The following is a 27,970-nucleotide window of genomic DNA, read 5'->3' on the forward strand; positions in this document are numbered from 1 at the left end:
TAGCTAGCTCTATGCAAACACCAGCTTTTGACAGACTGTTTCATTATCAGCCTTGCACTGAGGTATTATCAACCAAGACACCTAACCAACAGCTGAGATGGGCACAGGTGTTGGAGGTCTTTATTGAGATTATAGCACAGATACACTTCTACAGTTACCTTTCCACTTTTATACAATAGTTAAAAATGCTTGCTACGGTGCACATATAATTTAGTAACCAAGAGAATCCAAAACTTAACTGCTGTTCAAATAAATAAATAACCTAAAGTTTAAGGTCTATATTTTAAAAAGTAAAAGAACTGTACAATATGAAAATATAACAATACATAAACATTAGATTCTAAGGTTTTGTAGAAATAAAACTGCAATTTCCCATACATAAACAGTGCAAGAAATAAAATTCAGATAAGCCTCTGAACTGGAAATTTAAACAATTCTTAAATTATCATGCAGACACAGCATTTTAAGCCATGCTGGTTTCTATTACAGCATTAATGGTATCCCTTTTACTTGAAAAACCGATAGCCATTAAGCTCACCGTGACAACTGCTGCCAATCCACTCTTCTACAGTACATTATACACAGAGGTATTCTGTTGCATTCGAAAAGTAAAATATTTATGTTTCTACAGAAAAAAAAAACCTCAATATTTTACTTCCCCCCCCCCAGCATGTTATCCAAAACAACGTCATGTAATAAAACCAGCAACATTTCCCCCAGTTTAGATGAAAACAACCCACACTATTATAATGGACCATCACCAAGATGTGGTTACTGCCCAGTCACCTTTAAAGTTCAGAATTTACTACTAAAAAAGTTGAAATTGTAGAGATGTTATAAAGTTTGACCTCCTGTTGAGAAGTGATGAATAAATCTGAAAAAACAGTGGAACTAATCTCTTGTGTGTGTGTGTAACTAGTTACATACAGATTTGATTGAAGTGTTGTTCAACTTAAGTTTCTATATAAAATTTTGACTGAGGCAAAGACCAAAGGAATGCAATTAATACCAAACTGTAAACACATCATTCATGTTACTTTAAGTGCACATCGACAACATCAGAGTTCTCCTCATAGACTTTGGCAACAAGACTACAACAGGTCACAGCAGCATGAGTTCACATGGAAGACTGAAAGCACTGCAAAAGAATATACTGAAAACACCAAGACCTCCTAGAAACCAGAAAAATCTGTGACAAGTGCCCCTCCTCTTGTCACTCTCCTGCTCAACTGCTGCTCTCTCAATGCCTAATTATTATTACTTTGTTTTTACAGTTCTGTAGTCTCAGGTCTCTGTGCTTTAGCTGCATAGGTTGCCTTTGCACTCTAGCCATTGTAGGTCCAAAGAGTTACAGTTCTGTCTGCAGAAGACGACAAGAAAGAAAGATCTTGTGTATGCCATCTGCACTGAATTACTTTGTCCTTGTGTTCTCCTACCACCATAAGAGGAAGCTGCTTCGTGAGGTCCCCTACAGCAGAAAAACAGAAACCATTAGTCATTTACATGAATTTATATCCCAGCTCTCTGGGTTTTTTTGGGGTGGGGTTTTTGTTGCTTTTGTTTGTTTCACTTTGGTTTAGTAAAGCTTTCATATGTCTTTCACCTTATGAAGCAAGTTTGTCCCCTCTATGTCACACACAGAGCATAACACAAGACCCCAGGATTTCAGTTTTTAGGCATTACTGGACATAGTACAAAACATAGGTATTCACAGGTTTGTTGGTTGCTTTTTTTTTCCCCACAATGTGATTACAATTTAAATTTAACAGTCCGAGAAAATCAAGTCAATAGATATTGAGTATATCTTCTTTTAACTCTTCCCAATAAAAATAAGCATTATCACACTTTTTTTTTTTAAAGGTCACTTCTACGAATGCTGCCTGAAAGCAATGGCCAACTCATCAGGCAACAGTGTTAATTAATTCTTTTATCATAATTAGACCTTCCACTCCAAAACAAGACGTAGTTTATAGCCTGCATTCTTAAGAACACAACTAGCCAGTTGCTAACAGACACAATCAAATTTATATACATGTCAAACCCTTCAAGCTCTACTGGTTCCCCCCCCCCCCCGCCTTTAAACTAAAACCTGATCTTTTGTCCTGGTTTCAGCTAGGATAGAGTTAACTTTCTTCTTAGTAGCTGGCACAATGCTGTGTTTTGAATTTAGTGTGAGAATAATGTTGATAACACACTGATGTTGTAGTTGTTGCTGCATAGCACTTACTCTAAACGAAGGACTCTTCACATTTCCCATGCTCTGCCAGTGAGCAGGTGCACACGAAGCCAGGAGAAAGCAGAGCCAGGGCAGCTGACCCAAACTAGCCAAAGGGATATCCCATACCATAGAACATCATGCTCAGTGTATAAACTGGGGGGAATTGGCCAGGGGCTGCCAATCTCTGCCTGGGGACCAGCTGGGCATCGGTCAGTGGGTGGTGAGCAACTGTGTTGTGCATCACTTGTTTGGAGTTTTTTTTCCCCTAAGGTTATTATTCCTCTCTCTCCTTTTCATTACAAGGGTTGTTGTTATTATATTTTTACTTTATTTCAATTATTAAATTGTTCTTATCTCAACCTGCAAGTTTTACTTTTTTCTGATTTTCCTCCCCATCCCCCAGGGGTGTGTGTGGGGGTAGGAAGTGAGCAGATGGCTGTGTGTTACTTAGTTGCCAGCTAGGGTTAAACCACAACGTCTTTGAACCAAGTTCTCTTACAACTTCAGTATTAAAAGCACCAAACTGAAAATTAACTCATCCTTTGTAGTATGTTACCTTGCAAGTCTGTCACCTTTATTTTCATATCATAAGATCCTGTGAGCAAGTAGTGTGCCCCTGGAGAAAAGCGAACCGAACGAACATCGCTGGAATGAGGATGATAGCTCTGCACCATTCGTCCTCCTCGAATATCATACAACATACAGCTAGAGTCCTCTTGTCCTGTAGCCAGGAGACGACCACTAGGATCAACAGCCACTGAGGCTACAGCACTTCCTACAGGAGAACAAAAAACACACACACACATGTTATACTTAATGTACATTTGTGACAAACAGCCGACTTTTCATGTTTAGTCAAGAATATGTTTAAGAATATGAAATGCTGGCCTTAAATTAGAGTGAACATACTTAGCTACTGTTAGCTTAAGATAAGAACATTTTTATGTTCTAGCACTTAAAACTCCGAAGCCACTGGTCACACTGGACTGGTAGCAAAGCCACTATTAAAGCTGCAGGAGGAAAAAAAAAAAGTGTTTCATCACAGGAAAGAAAGTAACTTTTTATAAAATCATGTAGAATAATGCAAGGAATTCTGCCCCCAATTCTAATTTATTGCCCCCTGCCAAAGGTTTCAAAAAACAAAACCAAATCCAAGTGGTTCTATAGAAATTGGTGAAAGGATTCCTAAGACTATGTTGACAACTTGCAAAAATGACTGCTCCTTCCCATCCTTTCCTTTGATTCGGAAACAGTTATTTTGTGTCTTATTTTAATGTTTGCTTGAAAGTCACAAGGCAAAAACCTACCCAACTCTTGAAAGAAAATGTTACTTTAAAAAACCCAAACAAAACACACAGGTAAAGATGTCCTCGCAACTTTTTTCTTTTAAAGCTGAGCCTCCATTCTGTGATACAAGACCTTCTTACATTCACTCTATAATACTTAAACATCTTTAAAGTATATTTTTATGCAAGAATGATCAGAAGCACGATACCAAGTCTTACCTGTTCCATGAAACGTGGTTCCCACAACACGAACACAGCTTGGCACTCTCAGATCCCAGAATCTTACAGTCTTGTCTTGGGATCCAGATGCAATCATCCAGCCACTCCATGTATAAAGTGCTAAAATATGACCTGTGAACAAGATGACTCCTTTACTTGACTGAACACTATTAATCAAATAACGGAATATTACAGTTCTGATCGTATTTTTCCATTCAGAAACTTAACAATCCTATGGAAAAGCTGCATGTTGCATGATCTAAAATGCTGATAAAATAAGGCAATACCCAGCTTTGCATCTTCTCTGGAATGAAGCATGTACTCTCCATTAAATTAATAGCCAACACATTTGAAAACAAAAACTCCCCACCTTCCCTCAAAATACCCCAAGAGCAATCTGGAGAGAAAAAAAAAAAAGTCTTGCTAGAACAAAAACCACAAAGACATTTAAAAAATCCCAAAACAATAACTATATTTATTAGAATATAATACAGACTTAAAACATGAATGAGAGAAGCAACAACGTAACATACCAGTGTGACCACTCAGAGCATGCAGGCCTTGTCCTCGCTGACAATCTGTTGTGTAGATATTGCAGTCCCCTGCTCCAGCACTTATTAAAATAGCACCACCACTTTCTGGGCCTTCCATAAAGGCAAGGTCTCTGATTGTCCCATCATGCATGCTGAACTCCAAATCTGGTCCTAAAATAATTTAAAAAAAAAGGTCAAGGAACAAAACAAGGTATACTTTGTTTACCACTGTTAGTGCTGCAATCATTAAAGCAGCTATAGTGATAATGCAGAATATTTTAGGCAAGGGTAGGTATACCACCAAGTATAAACATTGTTACGCACTTTCATAGAGCACACCAATTCAGTTAGCAAAGTTCAAGTAAAAATCTCTAAGAATCATGTTTTTGAGAGTTGCTCGATTTTCCTAAAGTTCCTAAAGCTTTGCAAAATGTATGTGAGACCATCTCCACAGCCAATTCCAGCCAAGGTTTATAGAATATGTTTATTTCTTTACGTAAGCTGTGGTAAACTAAAAAGGCTTTCTCTGCCAGAGAAGGATCATCAAGAACCCTGACCGCATAGGATGGGGTAGCCCAAGTTCCAAACAGAAAAGATAAGGGGATGTATTTAGTGTATTGATGAGGAGGCTTTGGCATGGAAAATAGTATTTGCTGGGAGAGAAACCTTAGACTTTTAAGATGGGGAGAAGAGGACAGAACTAGACAAGAAAAAGGGGAACTGGAAGTAGTGATAAATTCCTACTGACAATCAAGAACTAGAGTTGGGCAAGAACATCTGGTTGTTTTACCGTATCAACAACAACAAAAAAAATTCTACCTGAAGACAGCACAACACCAGAGAGTCTTGCAAAACAAACCCAAAATGCAATCAAAGAAAACTCCAAATTAAAAGCCCAAAAGATAACCCCCAACCCCCCAGTGGCTCTTTGCTGGACAGAGCCTACAGTCTCTTTTCCCTTTCACCATCACTAAGTTATTCAAGGTATTAGAATAAAAATAACAAATCCGATTAAGTACGCAATGTAATTTGAATGGTTTTGCCCAATATTGGACAAATAATTGAAAAGAGATTCTTTAAATATACACACACACACTACCTGTTGCATTACAAGTTTCTGCATTAAAAGGCAGTACTTTCACGTATTTATCATTAGAACCAGTAGCTAACAGCTGTCCACAGGGACTCCAGGCTACACAGTAGATTGATCCTTTATGATGCTTGTTCCTTTTGAAGCGAACTACAGGTTGTTTAGGAGAATTATAAGCACTGGGGGAAAAAAAAAAAAAAAAAGACAAATATCTAACTTCCTCTTATTTGTAAGAAAACCAATGTATTCTAACACAAAAATACTATTTTTCTGTTATTTTGGGTAACATGAAATACATATGACATACAGATGTGATCCAAGAAAAAAACAAAATGATCTTCTCCATTCCATTTTCTCAGTTTTTTCGCATCTTCCCATTGTATTTGCCACTGGACAGGCGAAAAGAACTTACACAGTCTCTTCATCTATAAAGAGTTGATAGTGATAAAATATACTGATTACTAGCTACATACAATGAAATCTTATCCCCAAAGTCCTGAATTGGTGGGTTTTCCTCTACATCCTTCATACTTCCAACATCTTGATACTGTGGCCACTTTTGAACATGCTTGAGTTCAGTTAAGCAGCAGTAGGCCAAGAAAGCTCAGAAGGCACGCGCTATCTGGGGTAGTACCCAGTGTGGCTGGCACAGCTAAAGGCTGGCTCTGGGACTAAACTATCAGGCTGCAGATTGGAAAATCCAGATTCCTGAAAGAAGAAAGCAGAAGCCTGTGTAACCTCTGTGTATGTGTGTAGGAAGGTGTTTCTCTCTCAGTTTCCCACACAGACATAATCCCTAACTGGGGATTGTGTTTGGTATGACAGCATAATTACATGACTGGACTCCATGTGCTCGCGTTTGGGGCTGCTGTTGTGCCTAATAGTACCGTAATAATAAAACCTGAGGCCTGCTGAAACCAGATCAGCTTTACACATGGCTGAAATAAAAGGAACAGTCCCACTGATGTACATTTCCTTTATTTCAATCAATTACCTTCCTACAATTATGTTTCTTTGTTCCATACCAGGAAATAGCCAAGTGCTGAAGATAAAGTACTGCTGTATCCAGCTCCATCAACATTCACTCCAGTAACACCAACAACAGAAATTCAACAAATTAAATTGCTATTGAAAAATTCAGAAACCATATTGTAAACATTTGAAAAAAAGTGGCAGAGAGAAAAAACGGAAGACAATCACCTACGTTTGTTTTAAAACTTTTGAGATAGATATGGCTTTAGTAAAAAATACTAACATAAATCTACAGGAAAGCTAATTTAATTTTGTTGCCAGAGAGGAAATCCATGACAGATTAGCTGAAATCAGGATCACCATTCACATGCTACAGACCTTCCTAAATGGCTGATGCCTTATATCGCACCCAGGGTTTGGATTCACTACATTTATTAAGAGGCGGAGGCAGCACACTGGCTTGTCAGGACATGGGAGCACGGCCCAGAATAAAGACCACGTGCTGCCAATCAGCTGCATGGAAGTACTGTGATTATTTGAGCACCATCTGCACAATTGTTGTGTGTATCTATCAGTGTTTAATCTCAAACGTGAAAAAAAAAAAGCACACTGCTACTGTAACTTTATAGAGAAAAAGAGAAAAAAACACAACAGCAAACCAAACCAACCTGTCCCAAATCATACAACAGTTGGAAGAACAATTTAAAAAACTTAAAGTCACAACAAAGCTTTGATGTACAATTAAACAACTGCTGTTCATCAGCTATTCTACACAATTACAGCTTTTTGAAAAACATGAAAGTTTTGAATGCGTGTCTAGACTCGGGTTGTTACAAAGATTAGAGTATCTTTGAGATAATGCAGTCTCTCTGCCGACTTGTAAATTCCACAATGAAATGTTTTTGGCAAACTGTAAGCACAGTGGAAAAAGAACAGTAAAAGAAAGCAGTACAAGTTCAGAATTATGGAAGTCTCAGTATTCCTTTCATATCCAGAAGCACTGTTACTTGGCACATCAGATCGTTACTGTAACTGGAGACTAAGGCTGCAAAGTCAATCTAACCTTTCCCAATGGTTGGAATAACAAGCTGTATGAGAGCAGACCATAGTTAAGTCAATAAAGAAGCATCCATTCCATTCCACTGAAAATGTTTTGCACTGTTTACCAATCAAGGGGAGGTCGTCTGCGCTTCAAGCCCAGCAAGTCAGCTTGCACTGGGTATCTAAAAAAAAAGCCTTGATTTTTCTATCTCACACATTGCCAATAAATATTTTGGAATCAAACTTCAAAGGCTACCTTATTGATGATATTTAAGGAGGAAAAGAAAAAAAAATAAAAATCAGATTACTTCCTGAACACCTTGGAAACCTGCATGTGAGTCCCAAACTGGGAAGGTGTCCCAGATAAAGTCACTGTGCATAATTGTAGCTCCTGATGTTGTGAAGTTTCAGATGCCTGCACTTCCACCTTACTCCAAGAAAATACTGTAACTGGAGCAGAGACAAGGAGATGGTTATTGAGATGGCAATACTTATTTCCAGATGAGAAAAATGTTTTTCCCTCTCCTATTAGAAAATGGGTGAAAAGAAACCTGAAAAGACTAGGTGTACAGTAAGCCACAAATGGCACTTTTCCTGTCAAGGATCCAAAGTATCAGGCAAACAATAGAAACACTCTGGCAAATTTTGCTGTAAAAACTGAAGATAGTGCTTTTTCTACTGTTAATGTCTGTCCTCCTGCCAGACACTGCACCCCACGAAGCCCAGCCTGTGCTGGCTGAGGAATTGATACGTGCTTTCTCCCACTTTTACAGCTGGAATATCAAAACCAGAAGCCATCACAGAAAATACAGAAAAACCCACCTGCTGAGACAAAAATAACACTTCTATAAGGAAAGGTATGGTATTGTGGCAATGCATCTTGCCAGTAACAGAAGAGCACCAAAAAGTAGCCCACAAATACATAAGTTCTTTGGCAGATCATCGTATGTTTGTTTGGCAGTTCAGGTTTCTAAAAAGAGCACTGCAGTATTTACAACAACAAAATAAAGGTATGAAATGGACAGGTATCAGTAGCTACAGGAGTGCTATGATACAGAAAAATAAATGACTATACAAGCTTTCTTACCTTGGGTCAATTACTTCTGGATAGGCACAAACCCTCAAAGTTTTAGAGTTGGAGCCAACGGCATATAAACTCCCACTGGGATGAAAGGCTACAGCTCTGACAGCTTGTGTGTCTTCTAGAGTATTAATGCATATGAACTGCTTTTTTGATTTGTCATCCTGTGTAGAAGGATAGCAGCTGTATTAGGTTCTTCAGCATAAAACTGGACATTTAAAAGCGGACATGACTTTTGCAGAGTAATATAGAACTATTGTAGCAAAGTATTAATAAAGTAACGGCACCCGCTAAGTTATTCAAATACGGACTTGTAAAACAACATCTACTCCAGGTCAAGGAATAGTGTACTTCAAAAAGTTATTTTCTTCAACCCACTTTTATAGCTAACATTAGATGAACATTTCTCACTCTCCCTCCAGGCTTCCAACAGCTTTTGTTCTTCTAAGCAGCCCAGAAACTTGGTATTACAGTTTGTTTCCATGTGAACACTTTTGATCCGTGTGAAACTTGCAAGGGGAAGGAACAAAGCTGTATTTTTACTGAAAACAGTCCAAGTCATAAACACAGTTTATAAAACAAATACAACACTCAACATAAGGATCAACTTTTCACCCTGTAGTTAACATGAAGTTATCCTTAAATTATGCTAAACTTTACTACATCATCCTCCTGATGACTTCATCACCACTTTTTTCTAAGATTTTTTGTCTGATACAGAAACTTTGGAAGGTACTCATTGCAAAATCATTTCCCTAAAATCAGACCATACTGACTGGAGTCCAAAAATCAAAGTTTCAACCTGGAGAACGCAAAACAATGGCTGTAAAAGACATCCTGCTGGAACCTCTGTTGTACAAGGAGAAGCTGTGACTGTTTGGCCTTGAGATCAGAAGGGCTTTTCAGGGCATGTGTAAATCTGAGTATATAAATACCTGACAGCAGTAATCAAGAAGATGGAGTAGACACTTCTCAGTGGTAGCCAGTGAAAGGAAAAGAAGCAGTGGACTCCAACTGAGATACAGGAAATTCCATTTAAACATTTTTGTTGTTTTAGAAACACCATAAGGGTGGTCAGACACAGGAAGAGATTGTCCACAGAGGTTGGGGAGTCTCCATCCTTGGAGATATTAAAAAATACAAGTGACCCCAGCCCCAAGCCACCTGCTCTCATTGAGCCTTCTTTGAACAGTGGGTTTGGACTCTGTGTCCATATAACCCTTCCAGTCTCGATGGTGCTATGATTCTGTAGGTACTGCATCAACCAAAATTCATTCTGAGTATCTATTAATTATGAGAGGATGTCACATCCTCAGAATTAAATATTGAATCTTGTGAAAACACAAATTGTAAAGGACAATAAGAAAACTCACCTCATCGCCTCTTGTCCTAGCCATGTTTCCTGAAGAATCTTCCAACTGTGGCTGAGTGACAGCGTGTTCTGAGACACTGTTTTAATTTGGTGAAGAGTTCAAATTTGTAACAGAAAAAAACAATAGCAGGGACAGATTTGTTCGTAAGTATTTCTTGGACTACAGTTAGTCATTCTCAGACCTGACTAATCTGTGTGGACAAGTGTTATGTCTGATTCTTTATCATTAAACTATTATTTCTACAAGAGGTTGTCCTTTTTGCAGCAACTCCAGGCACTGAACAAGTGAATGCAAGTTAAGAATATTTGTTTTCATGCCATAACATAAGTAAAAGCATATATACAGATGTGTGGAAGAACAGTTGTTGCTTTCAGGTCAGCACTACCCTTTAGTTAACAGAAGAAATTTAGTTCCCACTCTGTCCTGCCCCTCTCTCCATCTGGTTTCTATTTCATAAAGCTTTCAGAACCTTAGTAGCATACAAAATAAACAAGAATTATACAAGTAAGGCAGAATAAAAAGTGCGAAATTAAGAATAAGCATAAAATGTAAACCATAATAACTACTATTTCTCATGTGTACTGTCAAAAAGAAAAGGATTTTATAATCCCTACAAAAATATATAATAAACACTGATCATGAGCTAAACACCTATATTCAAAGACAAATTCATTTGATAACTAGAAATAAATACAAACAGCTACTCCCATAGTGCTAACAGAAGGATATTTCCAATCCTGAAGAGTCCCTAATAACTTACTTTTGATTCCCCTGTACAGGTGACTCCTCAGAAAAGGGTATCTGATTAGCAGATCCACGCTTTCGAGGAGTGCTTGTATTAAAATTTTGGCTGTCCGTTGTTACCCTCTGACTAGCATCTGAAGGTGGTGATGTAAAGTTACTTGTTGGATTGGTAGATGCATTCGCTTTGCTCCCGTTACATTGCTGGCTAAGTGTTTGTACATCGTTTCCAAGACTGTCCATACCTATATTTAATTCTCCTAGTTTCTGGATAGATCTAATAACAAGGAAAAAAAAAAAAAGAGAAAAAAAAAAAGACCACCAAACCAGATTATTATGAGAACTTGAGGAAGAACAGGAGTGGATGGAAGGAAAATCAACAAAATCCCCCAACCTGTTAAGAAACTGTTCAGTGAGATTCTGTTGCTGGTCAGCTCCATCTTCTTGATTTACACCTCCTTCCAACAACATCTGCTGGTACAGCTGTCGTTGTTGCTCTTTCTGTTCTAAGTGCTGCTGGTAACGTAGTCTTTGTCTGTAATACTCCTGAAACTGCTCTGTTGAATCACGGAGCTAAAACAAGATGAGAATTTCTGATGAAAGTTAAATAGTTAATTGTGGTATTTAACCTAAACATGCAATTTCCGGTTCATTATTTCACGACAGGCATCAAAACGCCAGCAAATTCTCCTCTAAGGAGCAATGCTTTCATTATTCCTTAAAACCAGACAACTTACATACTAGAAAAGGTAATCCCTGCCAGCCTGTCCTATTAACTGTTAAAGTAGTTCTGCCATAATTCAGGAAGAGAATCTTCCTTCCTACAAAACTTCCTAAGTATTACTCAATATCAAAACAAATAGGCGACTGGAAACTGAAAATAAAAATCAGAAAACCATGTAAGCCACATTCCAAATTCCAAACCATATTTACACTACAAATTTAGTATTTTCTGCCATGTTGACACATCCCTGCCATTAGTCTGCAGTGCTGATTTACCTCTCCCAGCAGCCAGCCTTGAAGCGTGTCCTGGTTTTGGCTGGGATGGGGTTAATTTTCTTCTTGGTGGCTAGTGCAGTGCTGTGTGTTGGATTTGGTGTGGAAACAGTGTTGGTAACACACTGATGTTTTTGGTTGTTGCTAGGTAGTGCTTGTACTGGGTCTGGGACTTTTTGCCAGCAAGAGGGCTGGAGGGGCACGGGAACTTAGGGGGGACACAGCCAGGTCAGCTGGCCTGAGCTAGCCAAAGAGGTATTCAAACCATGGGATGTCATACTCTGTATATAAACTGGGGGGGTGGGGGGGGGTGGCCAGGGCTGACTGGCTGGGCATCTGTCAGTGGGTGGTGAGCAGCTGTGTGGCGCATCACTTTTCTCCCTTCCCTTTGGATTTTGTTCATCTCCTTCTCCCTCCTTTTCATTATAACTGTTACTGTAGCTATTATTATTGTTCTCATTTTTATTTTATCTCAATTATTAAACCACTTCTATCTTAACACTCGAGTTTTACATTCCTTTCCGACTCTCCTCTCCATCCCCTGGGTGACGGGGGAGTAAGTGAGCGGCTGCACAGCACTTAGTTACCAGCTGGGGTTAAACCACAACAAAGCACTGCATCTTGTTTTTTAAATTGGTGCCTTGTTCTAACCTTAGAATTCCTTACTTTCTGGACTGAACACAAATACTTTGGCTTCCTTTCTTATGGTCTCTTCCCTTTTATGTACTATCTTTAGTTTCTCACACTGCCAGCTTGCCAGGACTCACTGCCTTCTGCATTCCTTAACCCTCAATTTCTCTCGGTGCTGCTAGTCTCAAATGCTACCATCATAAAACAGTTGAGAACAAGTTAAAAATGAACACACAAAAATATCCTGTAGAAAACCAAAAGCGTATTAGTCCAAAGCCAAAATATCAACACTGAAGTGCCAAACATTTTCTAAGGAAAAAAACCTTAACTGCATGTTTACCAACTAGCAGGAAAAAAAGTAGTAGAACAGACAAAAAACCCACCTCGCCAAGGTTGTGGGTTTTTTTTGTTTTCAGAAGTGACATTTTGTCATCCAGTGAAGTTGTATACAGACATCCTGATAACATTGCATTAGTTCAGACAACTCATGCAGAGAATCTTTCTTCATAACTACGAGCCTTTGCATGTCTTTTAAATAAAAATACTTGCATTATGATTTTGTGTTCTCTGACAATTATTCTTTGGTTTATAGTACATTTCCTATTGCTGTTGCATTTGTAAAAGTTTTACAACCTTAGGTTTCCCTGAGATATCTGCAATTTAGAAACCCCGAAGTTACTGTTGGGAGTCTAGAAAGTATTTGTTCTCTGTATTTCAAATAGGTGAATTAATCCCCAGTCACTGAGTTATAATCCTTCTAAGCAACACTTACATTCTTGTCTGTATGTCTTTCCATAGCTGATACTTGTTTGTACCCAAACCAACACCTAAACCTAAGATATGTCGTCCAGATGCTCTACTCTATAAACACTGACTTTCTATTCAATCCCTCCAGGAACGATGAAAAAATTAATCTAAATTTCTTTTCATAGCTTTATTTCTTACTCACATAGATATAACACATATACCACTACAATATGGAAAATAAAACAAGGAAATTGGACTGGGTACTACGTTCTTTTCCACTTGTGTGTAATTACCTGGCCAACATCTTCACCGCAGCACAACATCTCCTGTCCTCATTCTCTCCTAAAAACTCTGCATCCATTTTTTTTGCCTTTTGAGGCCCACTCTGTTATACACCTAGTTAAGCTGTTTCCCCCTTCCCCTTATTCCCAATGCACATACACAACACCGCTGCAGCGGAGAAGTTACTTAGCAAAGTCCTTGAGGGGAGTGAAGTCCTCAGCTTTGGAGGACTTTGTTAATCCTCCAAGAGGCCCCATTGCCTCACTCAAGTATCCAGAGTCTACAAGAATATATAGCCCTGTCAAGACTAGACTGGTTTTCAGTACAATATAGATGTCATAAGCCAAGACAAAGTTTGCTTAAAAATCGAACTGGAGTCTGCAAACAAAACCGACCACATACTCAACGTTAGTCAACATTAGTGAATTAAGAGACAGATATTTAAAACTGTGGAAAAAAGAGTAGAATAGGTAACAGTTTTCATTGTTTCCTACCGAACTATTATTTCGCTTTCCCCATATTGCTGTTAAGGTGAAAAAAGGTAAAAAAAAAAAAAAAGATAGTCAAGGGACAAGCCTTCAGAGATGAATCCCCCCAAAAAGGTAATACTATTGGATTCCAAAAAGCAAAGATACATTTACCAGGAAAGTATCAAATGTTAATTTCTCTGTGTTCTAGACAGAAAGTGATGTAAGATGACCTATGAACCTTGGTGCTAACACCAAAAATTGCAGACTACATGCCAGATTCCTTGCTAAAACACTAAGATGATTCCTAAGCATTGTTTAGTCTACCATTGCTAGCTTTCAGTACTGCAAAGCATTTTTTTCTTTTAAAAATACATACAACAGTTTAGCAATACTGCTGACATGAGAAGGCACGCTAATCAGCTGCGTTACAGACTCAAATGACAGCAGAACTTTATACAATGGGGAATAAAGTAGTTTCTTATACAAGACAACACAATATTTTTACCAAAATAAAAACAAAATTCAAAGCAACCCATTGTCACGCATGATGTTCCCAACACAAAGGCAAATCATTATGCAGGGATCAGAACACAGTTCAAAGGGCCTCTTTTTAAACAACCAACTACTACCTCATTTTTCTCTTGCTTGGCTGATGCCTGACACTGTGCTCCATTAAGTGGTTCATTTTCTGGAACTGAACTCTGGCACAAAGTCTCACTGCTGATGGGATGCTGTGGCTCCACGGGAGTATCACTTCTTGCAACAACATGGAAAAGAAGAGAAGCTTAACTGAGAAAAATTAACAGTAGAAAATCCCCTGATAAGTAGAGAAAGATAATATTCCAGAGTAAAATCTGGGAATACAAGTGTGCAAACTACTTAAGTCACATAAAAATAAAAGATTTTGCTTCGGAAAAAAAATGCCACTTCCAAGGGGTTACACTGAACAACCCCCCCCCCTCCCCCCAAACAAAAAGCACAGTCAGTCAGCATGCTTTGTCCCCACATTTTGCAGAAAGCCTTGCCACCGTGGGATATCCAAACCCCATGTTCTCTATCCCTATGCTTGTATTATATACTCTAACAAGTTACTAAGATCTTGTACTTCCAAAGCAATTACACGCATGGGAAGTATCAGATATACTACACCTATATTTAACATCCATCAGCTTGAACACTCCTGAAAGTGCTACACAGGAAAGTATCAGTTTTGCTACTCTTTATTAAGTATTTCTGCACAGAATTCTTACCAAAATGCTTTAGCAAACAGTAAGCGTGCTGATTAAAAGCCTTGGATTCCCATCTTGAGTTTTGCCAACTTAAAGTCCTTTACTCAGTGAGACTTGGAACAAAGCTCTTTAAGAAGTTTTTCCTGTACCTTCGTATAATAACAAAAGTGACTTAGCTGACTAAAGGACAAGTTATTGCTTGCTGAACACAAGGTATAAAAGAAATACTATGTTTCTGTCATGTGCAAGAGAAATCAAGAGCCAGATTTCCATAAAGCTCAGCTTCCAGCCTGGCAAATACTGCCATTTCATTTGGACACTTAAACTGCAGCTGGATTTTCTTCTGAAAAATTTAGTGCCTTCTTGACAGGTCTGCTTCCTTTAATCTAATTCTAACCTTCAAAAGATGTATTAATGAAAAAACATGTTAAGAACTATAAACATCACAATATGACATGAAAATGGCTATACAAAGAACTGCAGCAATTTACCACTTTATTTAGCCCACAAGATAACTATCTGTAAAAAATTATTCTAGCCCACCAATAATGGAAAAAGAAACAGGAAACTTTCAAGAATCAGTTTTAACATTGAACCCTGGGCTGTACGCACAAATGTTAAGATTTGTGCATACAGATCAGTAAAATTAGATTCACAATTCATCAGTATCTTCAGGATGCACACTTAAAAAATGTAACACACAGGATGTTTCCATAGCTACTTTAAAGATAAGCATTAATATATCAAAACATACAGTACTGTAAGAATTTCCATTATCATCTGGTGAACTGACATCAGTATGATGGTGTTTGTTTCCTTTTTATTGAGTTTAGTTACAGATGCTCTTTACCTTAACACAAGGTACAGAATGTCGTTGTAAGGCAAAACTAACAGAGGGTATCACCAGCTGCGGCCAGGTTTGACCACCACAGCTCTACAGCGTCCTCTGCTGGCCAGTGCGCCCAAGAGCAGCGCTGGTTCTCCAAGAGCCAAAAAAGCTGGCAGCTCCCTTCTAGCGAAGTATGGATGTAACATTTAGAAAGGGACAGAACTACTGATCAAAATAAAGGCCAAGCAAAACCACGATAAGCTCGTAGCTGACAAGAACCATTTCTCCTAGTTACCAGGGCTCTTCTCTCAAAAGGTAAAAAGTACTAAGTCTTGATACAGGCTTTAGCTCTTCAGAAAGGAGAGAATTTTGCAGTCTACATTGCATTAGGTCATTAATAGCATATTCACCGCTATCATAAAATATTAAGAAAAAAATACATTCAGCCACCTTATTCAGATTTGGTTTCAAAAAAAGCTAAGTAAATATTTAAGCTGAACTACTACTGTTAACAATTTAAGGAGCGTTACAATGACGACATAATAGTAATTTCCACTGACATCATTGGAACTACTTCTGTAAGTAAATTTTTGAAGTTTAGTCATTTACAGTGTCAGGACCAAAATTTACAGACAACTGAGGACAGAATGGGACAGGGAAAGAAGATGGAGTTACAACTATTCCACTGCCTCCATTTATTTATCCAGAATGAAAGAATTCAGTAAAATTGAGCATAAATTTTAGCTAGACTCTGTTACATAATCAGAGCATATTTGTACTCTGCACTAGGGTTTCAACTTCAAGAAAGTCCAAATTGAATCCATCAGGCTCAAGACCAAATATGAAAATCTACTTTGACTATAAAAGCATAAGGAAGAAAACTCCTTGAATACAGTTTTAAATACAACAAAATTTAAACAATCAAATTATGTTACAATTATGTCCAAAGTTACAATACAGGTGAAAACCCAGTAATACAAAGTGCAACATAAGCCAAAGTAAAAATAAAGCTACAGTCGCACTTACCGCTCAGGTGATTCTTCAAAAATGCTGTGACACTCAGTATTCTCAAGCATGAGACTTCGGCTGAGATTCTGTACTCCTGGGTAATGGAAATTCGCAAAGGAGTGTGACATCGGAGAAGTTTTGGTCCCAAGGTCTGCGACTCGTTTATCGTGATTTGTTAATCCACATGATAGCCCATCTAATGCAGGGTTTAAGGAACGAGTCATGTAAGCATCGGCTGACTGAGGCCGTCTCATTGGGGATGATGGATAAGGAGAAAGTTTGCTGATAAGGGGTGTCAGAAGATCAGCATATGCAGCTTTTGTAGGCTTGAGGAGTTTATCAACATGAATATTGAGCATCTTCTGTTCAAAAGCACAAGAAAAGACAGTAGCTGGCAGATTCTGCAGCCACGATAACAAGCTAAGGTCCAAGTCATCACATCCATTACCACACAAGAGATCAATGCCCAGCAATACTTCACTTTCTGTGATTTCTTCTCCCGTTGCTTTACTCTGACAGAATTCCACACAACATTCATAAAGCAATCCCTTCATTACAAGCTGAAATAAACGATTGTTACTTGCTTTAAAGCCAGCCTCACTCAGTTTTCTATCAGCAGGAATAAACTCTGCCACCATGACACAGGCTTCTTCAAAGCAGTGAACCCGTGCAGTGCTGGGATTCCAGTCCTTGAATTCTGCGTGGTTGGTCAAGCGAGGCAGCGTCAGCAGCAAACAGAGTTTACTATAGTCTTCCTTAGAGGGACAATATTCTTCCAACGCATGTAGGCACTGTACAGCCTCTCGCATTGTAAATTCCAGCTACAGAAATATTAATAGAACAGTTTGTAGTACATACATTTCTACAATAAAAGTTAGTTGAAGAACAGGTAGCAGCTCTGCTATCTTTCCTTTATTACTATTACTGTTCATATTTTGATTAAACTGCATACAATAGAGTCTGAAATTGCTGATGCAAATGTAGTTACAACAAAGCCAAGTTCCTGGATGTTTCGATTTCCTAAAATCCCCCACCAAGTCCCATTTTCCACAGATTTATGGAACTTCTTCACGTCACTGCAGGTTTGATAGGCCTAAAATTTTAATTTTGTAGCTAAAAGGCTGCAATTCTATTGTAGCACAGAAGGTTGTTTTCATTCTCAAAGCCAATTGACTTATTTTCCCCCTTTTTTAATTCTGTGAAAAGCTATTGGCAAAAATTACAAAAGGGTTGTAGATTTCTCTAGTTTCCAGAGATTAGCAACTTTGATTTGCCTTTTATATTGAGATTTTCTGTTCCTTAGTCAAAAATGCTAAAAATGTTCAGAACATTCTCAGAAGTCCTCCATGAATGGAGGGCTTTAGTACAAAGCTTGTTGATAGCTCAAAGCCCACAAACCATGTTAAACAACGTAACTTGGAATTTTGAATTAAAGATTTAATACACACACCCCTTTACCCATGTTAACTAGCATCTGCTCAATACAGCCTTTCATTCACAACATGCCAAGACATTTGGTACCATTAAAAACAAAAAATAAAGGACATGAACCTGATTTTTCTCTACTGCTACCTAATAACAGTATACAGATTGAGTGATTAGAGGAATAGTACACCTTCCCTTTCAAACTATATAAAGGCAGACTTACTTTTAGCTTTCTCTACACTGTCAAGAGAAGACCCTGAAGTTACAATGCATGTGTAATGGAATAAAGAATTAAAATCCTTTCAGTTTGGAAAATTAAATAGCCATAAACCTACTAGCATTCTTCATTTTTAATTTCATAACATTGTGTTAGAAATTTGATATACCTGTATTCTAGTTATTCATTTATGTCAATAACTAATTTCACAATCTGCACACCTTTGCCAGTTTATGTCCCTTCCAATATCGAAAACTTAAGTTCACAACTCCTGCTGTTTGCACATTTAACTGATTAAGTTTAAGATTAATTCAAATTGGAATCTTTCACCTGGTCCTGATTATGACAATAAATTTCTGTGATACCAAGGCTTGCTTTAGAATACTTTTGAGAAAGAGAGCCCTGTGCTTCAGTGTAATGGCCTGAAGTAAATCTCAGGATCAGAACCACAAACATGGCATGTGGTCAACTGATCTACTCTGCATGGGTTCCAGCAGCCCTTGTATATCTAATTCTGTTTGAGACCTGGGAGCCACATTAATTTCCAAAGGATACCAATTATTTTTTCCATTGTTCGTAAAACCATTTGGTAACAGCTAAAACTTGTGTCAGCGCTGGGAGCTTCTGCTCTGCCTTTAAATCAGAATATTTTCAGAGGCTCCCTGACAACAAACCCAGAGATTCCCAAACCAGAGACAATTCTTACATGCTGAGGCTCGTCTTCTGCTGACATTGCGTTGTTTACACATAAGGCTTCCAAGAACTTCTGCTTCATTATAATGTAACGAAACCTGCAGGTGAGAAATGAAATACTATACATCTTGCTCCGGTAGCTAAACGTTCTTTTAGAGACAAGCAGGGTATTTTACAGTAAATGGTTGAGTTAGGCATAGAAATTACAATGACAAGGAACTCTGATCTCAAATTTTAACAAATTGGTAACCACAAAGTTATTTTTTCAACAGGAAAGTCCTCTTTCAATTATTGCCTTCAAAAATATTACATTAAAGATATTAGAAGGCTAATAAGAAAAAGTAGTATAGCAATCTTACTCATGAACAGAAATATGACAGAGCAGCCTCCTATAAAAAGATAGTACAACATGCACCTTATTCCTAAAGTGTATGGCAAATCAAAACTCATTATAGATTGTGTGCACATATTTTTCATAGTTTAAGAGAGAGACAGACAGACACGCACACACTTTAGGAAATGTATAGAGGTTAGAAAAACAAAAAACTAAGGTGAAAAAACTTAGAACTACTGCAATACTTAGAAATTTGCATGCTTTCCACAACTCAAAAAAATTGAACTCTGACATACATTCCATTTTACCTTTTCTTGTCGAATTTTTCCATACATTCAAGGGGCTGAATAAATTGAAGAACCTCATCCCACTGACCATCAAGAATCAATTGCCTAGTAAAAGAAAGAGCCACTCCTTTAGTTTTACTCGACAAGAAAATCCTCCTTCTTTCTAAGTGTCTCATTTAAATATACAGCAGGTGGTCAGCCTGCTTCAAAAAATTAATGCTTTGCACAGATGCCAAGATGACTATCTGATGTGACTAGTAGTAAGAGCAAAATCCAGGTCTCTTCTCAGTGTTTTGTAGAAATAACTGTATACTGGATTCACAAATATTACTTTCAAAGGCACATCAAAAAGGACAAAAATGGTCATGTGTCTCCTGCTTTACCTGTAATTATTGTTAAGAAAAAAACCCCAAGACCCTTACTTGAAGAGTATGAATAAATACATTGATTCAATGAACACATCCTGAGCAATGAAAGTGAACTTAGAAATAAGTTAATTTTAATTGTATAGATACTGCCGGGCCTATTTAATAAGGGGTGGGTGGGAAAACATACAGTTCCCATATTAAGAAGAGGGACAGCTTGGCAAGAACTATGCCGACAGAAGAGCTCCACCTCCAAGGCCAGTGGGCTGAACTGCACAAGTGGATCAGTTCAGTTTCTTCATACCCTCATATCACACACAGAGTTCTCTATAAAAGGTCCAGATCAACAAGGAAGGGGTGAATTTCTAATTAGAGGTATAATCCAACTAAGCTAAGCATGAAACAAACAAGTAAGATTAATAACTGTAATATTTCTCTAATTCTTCTTTCATTTAATTTTATTCCAATATCCACAATTCTAATCAAAAGCAAATCCAGGTGAGTAATCTTGTTCAATGATAGAATATATTTTATTATGTTTTAAGAAAAACTGGATACATTATTTTCTCATGCTTCTACAAAGTTATTAAGTTCCTTTGGCATGGAATAGAAAACAGCAATGCTAAAAAAAAGTATGCATCTACAGAGACTCCTAATGATTTTGATGGTAGGTAGTACCCTGAATGGTAAATCACACCAGCTCTCACGCCTTGATGATAGCACAGACCCCTTTCGTATTACTAAATTTAATAGAAATGTATTATTTTGAAACGCAGATAGTATTTTTTGGGAAAAGCTTTGAAAACCACTCTACTCATCCTAGAACTTAGCCCTAGAATATTGTCAAAATATTTATTTTAGAAGTCAATAAACTACACATTCAGTTCCACGTGATACAGTAAGCAGGTAACAGATCTCTGATGCCAACAAGATCTTGCTCTCCTGATCTTGCTCTCCTGTTCCTGCTCATGTGCTTTCCCTGACTTACCCTGCATGAACACCAGCACTCGTTAAGATTCCTTCCCACTTTAATTCATTGGCATGCCAGAAAAATAACCAAGCTAAAATGAATGAACAAGCAAACAAACACAAAAATCTAACTCCACCTGTGTTGATGCTGCCTAGTCAGTTACTTGAAGTGGCTAACAGAAGGATGTTGTCAACTTCAGAACTGGAACATGATGCAGGGCTGGACCTCGGAACTGGGATCAGGAAGAAGCAGCATAAGGCAGCATAAGATGAGGGCAGAGATCTCCTGCTTAGCGGCACGGGGCTGCCCAACTGTGTGTTATTATATATATGGTATTTAAGCACCAGAGAAAGATGTCCTACCTTAGAAAAAGCATGTCATCCGAAAACAAGCCATTTATGACCCCGCTTTCTTTCTCAAGTGCCAGCATACTGATATGAAGTTTCCTCGAGTTCAGAAAATCTAATATTAGTTTAATTATTTCAGCTTCTTTAACATTCACTGTTTCTTCAGCCGTCATGATGGCAGCCTAAAAGGGAAGAGAGAATTTTAGCTATGATCAGTATCTTATGTTCTGCTTGGTTGATGAATGTTGGCTACTAAAAAAATAAAAATACAGCTTTATATGACAGAATATTGTAGCATTACAAGAATTAAATAGACAAGATTAGCAAATTGATTTTAAGAGATTGATTATGAAGCCACAATTAAGACCTAACAATATATCTGTACCTTTTCTATTCCTGTCCTATGCATATACAGGGGCACAGATAAACAAACCTATCAAGAAATCAATCCTCTTGCAGTGTGAAAATATTGTGCTTACCACGTTTGCAAAATGTGAAATTTTCCCTTCTGAAATGCAAACACTGAAGTTCAAAGAGCATAAAAATGAGCCAGTTACTATGTCATTATCTAGAGATCTTAAATATAAACTTAAATGTTTCTAACACATACAAAAACCACAGCATGCTAAAAATGCAGTGTCACCCCTACCCCATTTTTTAATTAGTGTGTGTGACAATTAAGCTAGGTGTTTTGATTCCTCGTCCAGGACACCTATTTCTATCTACGTGCTTTATGAAGAATCTAAAGCTGCAAACCCAAGGTGGCCTAAGCCAGTTTGACCACTGACTGCCAGTCCCATTCACTCACCTGCGCATCCCTCACTCTCCCTGAGCACTTCTCACCTTTTGTCACTGTGTTAGCTTTTCCACCAACTCATGTATTGAAGTGGCTCAATGACCTAAAGAGCTTTCCAACCAGCAGACAGGAAAAGCGGGAAGATGCAGCTGGGGCAGTGATAGGCCAGGGCCCCGGCTGCCAGCAGTCAGCTTGTTTCAAGCTCCCGTGGACACAACGTCCAAGCTCCTTTGCAACACAATTCCTGCGTGGATGTGAGAGTATTCCATGTACTTCTCTTAGGAAACCTAAAATAAATCCTGCTCCTGACTAACTCTTGCACGGCTCCTTAAGTACAATTTGAAGTACAGGCTGTTCAACTTTTTTTTTTTTTTTAAAACCTTAAAAAGGCTTTACAGCTGTAGCTCCCAAGTTGATCTGCTGAAAACTATCTGGGGATATGGGGAGAAACCCTGTAACACAGCCAAGCCACGTAGCATCACCTCATCAGAAGCTCTTCAAAAAAAGCCAGCAGCTACAAGAGTGCTACTTCACATTTGGAAAAATTCAACTTAAGCCCGTGTTACTGCAGAAAGAAGCAGTCCCTCTTCTCACCTCTGCACTCAGCCATACATTCCCAGCCATTTCATGGCAGCCACAATGGAGCTATATGGTTAGCTAGATCACTCCTCTGATCCAGGTGCAAATTAAACATTTTTTCACTCTGGACACAAGGGCACTAACGCTGACACAAGGAACTGACAGAGCTTTGCTTTCTGCCAGTAGCAGCAAAGTCTTAACCCGTCTTAAATTGATAATAACAGTGCACCAAAAAGCAGGGAAGCAGCCACTATCAGCAATGAACCGTCAGCAGGAGGCAATATCCCCAGGAAAAAGGATAGACGGTGGAATAGCAGTGATCAGTAAAGTTAATAAATAGAGATGACAATACTGAGCAAGATGTCCACAAAAATAGGTTATAGTTACCCCAGCTGCTACCCCTTTTAATTCAAAAGCGAAAATAAAAATACTTCTTAGTTCCCTCATGCAACCATTTACTTAGGCAGAAACCTAGCAACTACAGAAGACAACCAGCTGCAGGTAACTTAGCTCCCACAACAAGCTGGAGAGATGATGCAGCCTCCAGATACCTCAGCCTTGGAGAACTGTAGCCCATAAGCTAGTTACCCATCTCTTATTAGGAAAGGTGCACAGACAATACTAATAAGAAATCAAAGAACAGATATAAAAAGTTACAGCAATCCAAGTAAGACACTCAAAGTATTAACAAGAAATTAATTATTTACTGGAGAAGGGGGGAAGACACAAACACTCCAGTGAAACTTTTCACTGATCATAATAAACCAATGCTAATGAACTTGAAGGGATACAAAACATTAGGCATTAATAAGAGGGGGTTTTATACTACATGGTCTAAATCCCCAAGTTTTCCATCTTCCTCACAGCTGTATGCCAACTTTTTTCCAAGTTTTTGTCAGAACATTTGACTAGGAAAGCATTCGATTACAGCAGCACAGTTTATTTTGGAACAAGAGAGACCCAATTGTGCCAGATGAAATGGCCTAGCTTTTTTAAAAAAAAAAAAATGGCTGGGTTTAATTCTCATTGTAGTCACAGAAGACTCCAATCAGCAAGTTCTTGATGGGTCTCATGGAAGACACACCCAGAGACCACCTGCCCACTCTCAGCCAGTGAAGTCAGAGGAAGAAACTAAAATCTGTCTTGCAGAAAGTTTTGCTGCAGGAAAGAAAGCAGATAGACACACAAATCCAAAGCCAGAACTTGTAGAAAGAGGTTTTTTCCTTACGTTTTAGCACTATTTCAACTTCCCGTTTTGGCAACTGGATATGGATTTTTGGTCCCAGAGGAGAAAAAAAAAAAAAAAATGAAAAAAAAAAATCAACCCTACCCCTATAGGGTGAAGGAAGAAACCAACACACATTTAACCAGCAGTTTAGCATTAACATCCTAATTCCCAACCTAGCCTAATGCATCTGCATTTCCCTTTTGTTACATTTTATGGCACTGGTGATTTTTATAGAAGTTAAATTAACTTCCTTGCCAAAAGACAAAGTAAAACTTAGACAAAGCTATATTGAGACTTCTCATCAGAAAACTGCTAGAAAAATTCAGACCAAGATTCCCTTTGAAGAAAGGAACACGCAGTTCAGCTTTCTTTGCAATTGTATCTGCCGGACTCAAGTCTAAACAGGAAGCCACCCTACAAAGCTTCAAGATTGTTTTAAAATTAATTATTTATATATTCTTTTGATTTAAAAAATGAGCATAATCAGTACAACTTAGCAACAACATTAAGTAAAAACTAGCAACTGCAAGAACTTGTCTTCCATTTTCCACTGTAGTTTTAAAAGAACAGGTTTGTCCTGAACATGAAGCCTTTGCCAATTCTAACACTTCATTTATGTTATTTATGTTGCTCACGTAACTTTGGCTAAAGGATGATCAGCACCCTCCATTTTGATATGGGACTTTTAACAACACTTTAGGGGGCCTGTTCAGGAAAATATAATATCCAAACATAATTTGGATACTGAACTGGAGTCAAAGCACACCGATAAGCCCATATATTAACAATATTTTGAAAATACTTAGTGTGCATTTGCTGTCAGATCAATACAATTAGCTAGAAAACAATGGTAAACCTACTAGAGAAGATTTTCACGTAACTGATGTCTTTTTAGGCTGATGAGCTCAGGCTTCCCTTATATGCATTATACTGTCAGAATAACAAGCGATGCTGTAACACTACCATGAAATTATAAATACACATAGGCTTATACATCACCCCCTATGAAATATACCAGTTTTTCTGACATTCAGTGGTATGTTTATAAATAAAAACAATAATAATTAAAAAGCAAAGAACAGCAGGGAAACTCAAGATTAGAGCTCAAGCTGCATCTTTGGTCCATCCCACTATATTGCTTTCTGCCAGCACATATGGCATGTAACATTACAATCTGATCAGCTCAAGCACTAACACTCAAGAATGACTGAAGCACAGCATCAGCTTGAGGTAGAAATGAAAGTAAATAAGAATTAGAGCTTAACATTTCAGGTGCCTTTTACCAATCAGTTTTTTGCTACAACCTTCTTATCTTACCCAGTCTTTTCAAAACAGCATTTTCCATGACTGTCCTCCTTCCTTCATTCTTCTATTCACTTCCCCCTATCCTCCCCTAGTTTAGTCTTGCCATTTGTTATCTTCCTAATAAATCTACATAAAGGAAAAGACCCAAACACCTTCTTGCCACGAACACAGCACGTATTTTTCTATAGCTTCAATGGACTTTTAAACAAGCTCTTCAGAACACAGACCACCTACTCCTAAGTTCTCCAGACAGATTTCACTCTTGTTCTGTCATCTCATGTTCTAAGAACATGGCAAAAGCAACAGTCTTCTCATGTTGTTATAAGCACAGAAAACAATCCTTTTAAAAAAAATAAATGTATACACCTATGCATATAAATATACTATCAGGAAAATGTTTACAAACTAGAGGTGTCTAAAAAAAAGCACCTAAATGATCTTTCTCTAAGTTACCTCCCTCAGAAGAAATTTAAAATGTATATACATTCACATGAGAGAAAGTTGAAATAAGGTTTAATATCCTGGAAAACAAGTAAATAGTGAAGGAATAATTTTTATTTTAGAACTGTGTTATTTATAATCTGAAACAGATCGCTGATAGTATACAATAAGCATTCACAAAACTGGGCAAGGAATGTAAGACCTCCAACTACTCAAATACAAGAAAGAAATATTACAGTTCAAATGTTAAGTGTCATACTGAGCATGGGGCAGTACGTTTAATGGGAGAAGCGAAACCTAATTACAAGTCTTGGTTCACTGACTTCAACGAATGCTGCAATGCATATCCATAACATCAGCGTCCTGGTAAGCTACGTCACAGAAAAACTGAATGTGAACAGTTAATACATATTTAAAAGGCTGGCTGTTTTGCATTAAGTTATTTCACCTTTTAATTTATCCCACAGTCACTTACATACGAACCTTGGGCATACCCAGAGGCCACTCTGGAGTTCTGCCTACAAAGGCCCCACAGGGGACCCTGGGCCCAGTCAGTACCCAGTGGTTCCATTTCTGACATGCCCTCAATCATCTTCCAGTTATTCTAAATCAAAAGAATTTACAAAAACAAATAAAAATTTTAAAAAGTCTATAGGCCAAATTTTTTTGTTACAATTGATTCCACCAACAGTCACTGCAACTCACTGACACCCACCTTACCCTAAGAGACTGTGCGATTCATTATTTCAAACAATGTCGAACGTATTAGGTTCTTAACAGAAAACCTTCACCAAACTTTGTACAGCTGAACTTTACGACTGAAACCTTTCCCTACTCCAATACGTAACAAATAAGCATCCTCTTGTGTACTAGCCTTCTCCTCCTCACAGATTTTTCACTAGCTTGTCCTCTATTAATTTTTTTTTTTTTTTTTTTTTTTTTTTTTTTACCCTGCTTAGGTCAGCTGTTGCTTTAGAGCCACCGCGGTAATGCTCACCGCCCCGCGCTCTAGCGCGACGGGCAGGGCTCTTCGCATCCATCACCCCCGCAGGAACGCTCGCTCGCACTTCACCCGGCGCGTTCTGTATCGCCAGCGCCAAGAGGGGACATTAAATTATACAATACTTCCACGTTAAAGTGAAAGAGGAATGCAGAAAAATAAAGAATATAAGCAAGTCACACGGACTAGGGACGAACGCGTTCCCACTGCAAAAAAAACCACAACTGCACTTGCTCCCTTTTTTTTTTTCTTTTCCTCTTCTCGCGCAGTTCCAGACGAAATCCCCCCCCCCCCGGCTGGCGACAGGGCTGGGCGCCGCACCGCGGCCCACACCGCGCCGAGCCCCGCCCGGCCCCCGCAACCGGGCACAGCCCGCGCCCGCCTCGGCCCCCGCCGCGGCCCCCACCGCCCGCCCGCCACAACAAAGGGACGGCGCCGGTCGGGCGTCGCCGCCGCAGCGGCAGCCGGGACGATGCTCCCCTCGGAGGCGCGGCCGTGCCCGCAGCCTGGGCCGGGACGCGGGCGGCCCCTCGCCGAGGCAGCCCCGGGGCCGCCGGGCAGCGCCCACCTCACGGCGCTGCGATAGCGGCCCCTGCCGCGCCGCCGGTCCGTCGGCCCCGGCCCCTCCGCGGCGCGGTCCCCCGCCCTCCGTCCCGCCCGCCAGGCGCTCACCTGAGGGGCCCAGCGGCCCGGTCGCGCCGTCGGCAGCAGGGGCTGAGGGGAAGATGGCGGCGGGGCAGGCCCGGTGCCGGTGTCTCGCTCCCGCTCGACTGCGCACAGGAGCTGCGGCTGCCCCCAGCCCTCGGCACCGACTACCCGGCGCGCGGCGCCCCAGGACTCACCCGCCCCGCGCCGCCCCGGTCGGGGTGCCCGCGCCGCTGCCTGAGTGGAAAGCGAGAGGGGGCGGGCGGGGGCCGGCCCGGCTGGGCACCGCCCGCGCCGCGGGGGCGGGAGGGACAGATGGTGGCGACCGCCGCCGCGCTGGGGCGGGGCCTGCTTTGTTAGCGCCGGGCTGGGGCTGCCGGGGTTGCAGCCGCCAGCCCCGGCAAGCCGAGACTCCGCGAAGGCTCCGGGCCTGTCCCGGGGGAGCGGCGGGCGCCTCCCCGGCGGTCGAGGAACGGCTCTGACGGGGAGGGTCGGTGCCGCGAGGACTACTCGTAGGCGACTTGGTGTCCAGCCAGGCGGGGCTGTGCGGCCCCGGCCCTTCCTCGCCCCGCCCGGGGTGCGCTGCCCGCTGT

The 27,970-nt window shown here is 39.6% G+C and overlaps 1 protein-coding gene across 6 annotated transcripts; it reads right to left on the bottom strand.

Moving 5' to 3' along the window:
- Nucleotides 1–93: 93 nt before the first annotated feature.
- Nucleotides 94–27,725, bottom strand: WDR47 (WD repeat domain 47). 6 transcript variants are annotated; one of them, XM_040610570.1, is made up of 16 exons: nucleotides 27,405–27,725; nucleotides 26,216–26,336; nucleotides 21,399–21,565; nucleotides 19,723–19,806; nucleotides 19,094–19,178; nucleotides 16,764–17,566; nucleotides 14,306–14,432; nucleotides 10,949–11,127; nucleotides 10,574–10,831; nucleotides 9,814–9,889; nucleotides 8,447–8,604; nucleotides 5,356–5,525; nucleotides 4,257–4,427; nucleotides 3,724–3,855; nucleotides 2,775–2,993; nucleotides 94–1,468 (listed from the first exon to the last, which is right to left on the bottom strand). In XM_040610570.1, exons 2-16 carry the CDS (start codon nucleotides 26,222–26,224, stop codon nucleotides 1,326–1,328), a joined length of 2,781 nt encoding a protein of 926 aa, XP_040466504.1. In that variant the 5' UTR covers nucleotides 26,225–26,336; nucleotides 27,405–27,725; the 3' UTR covers nucleotides 94–1,325. The 6 variants fall into 6 exon arrangements, with proteins under 6 accessions (XP_040466504.1, XP_040466502.1, XP_040466505.1 ...); XM_040610568.1 differs by having other exon boundaries at nucleotides 14,306–14,435; XM_040610571.1 differs by having other exon boundaries at nucleotides 14,309–14,432; nucleotides 27,405–27,724.
- Nucleotides 27,726–27,970: the final 245 nt, after the last annotated feature.

Source organism: Falco naumanni, chromosome 11, assembly GCF_017639655.2.
Source record: "Falco naumanni isolate bFalNau1 chromosome 11, bFalNau1.pat, whole genome shotgun sequence".
Taxonomy (NCBI): domain Eukaryota; kingdom Metazoa; phylum Chordata; class Aves; order Falconiformes; family Falconidae; genus Falco; species Falco naumanni.

Coding starts and splice junctions, on each gene's coding strand:
- WDR47 (XM_040610568.1), bottom strand. Junction 14,436..16,763: donor TTTGAAGAATCACCTGAGCG/GTAAGTGCGACT, acceptor TGTTGTTGCAAG/AAGTGATACTCCCGTGGAGC. Junction 8,605..9,813: donor CTAGGACAAGAGGCGATGAG/GTGAGTTTTCTT, acceptor CCTTCTACACAG/GATGACAAATCAAAAAAGCA.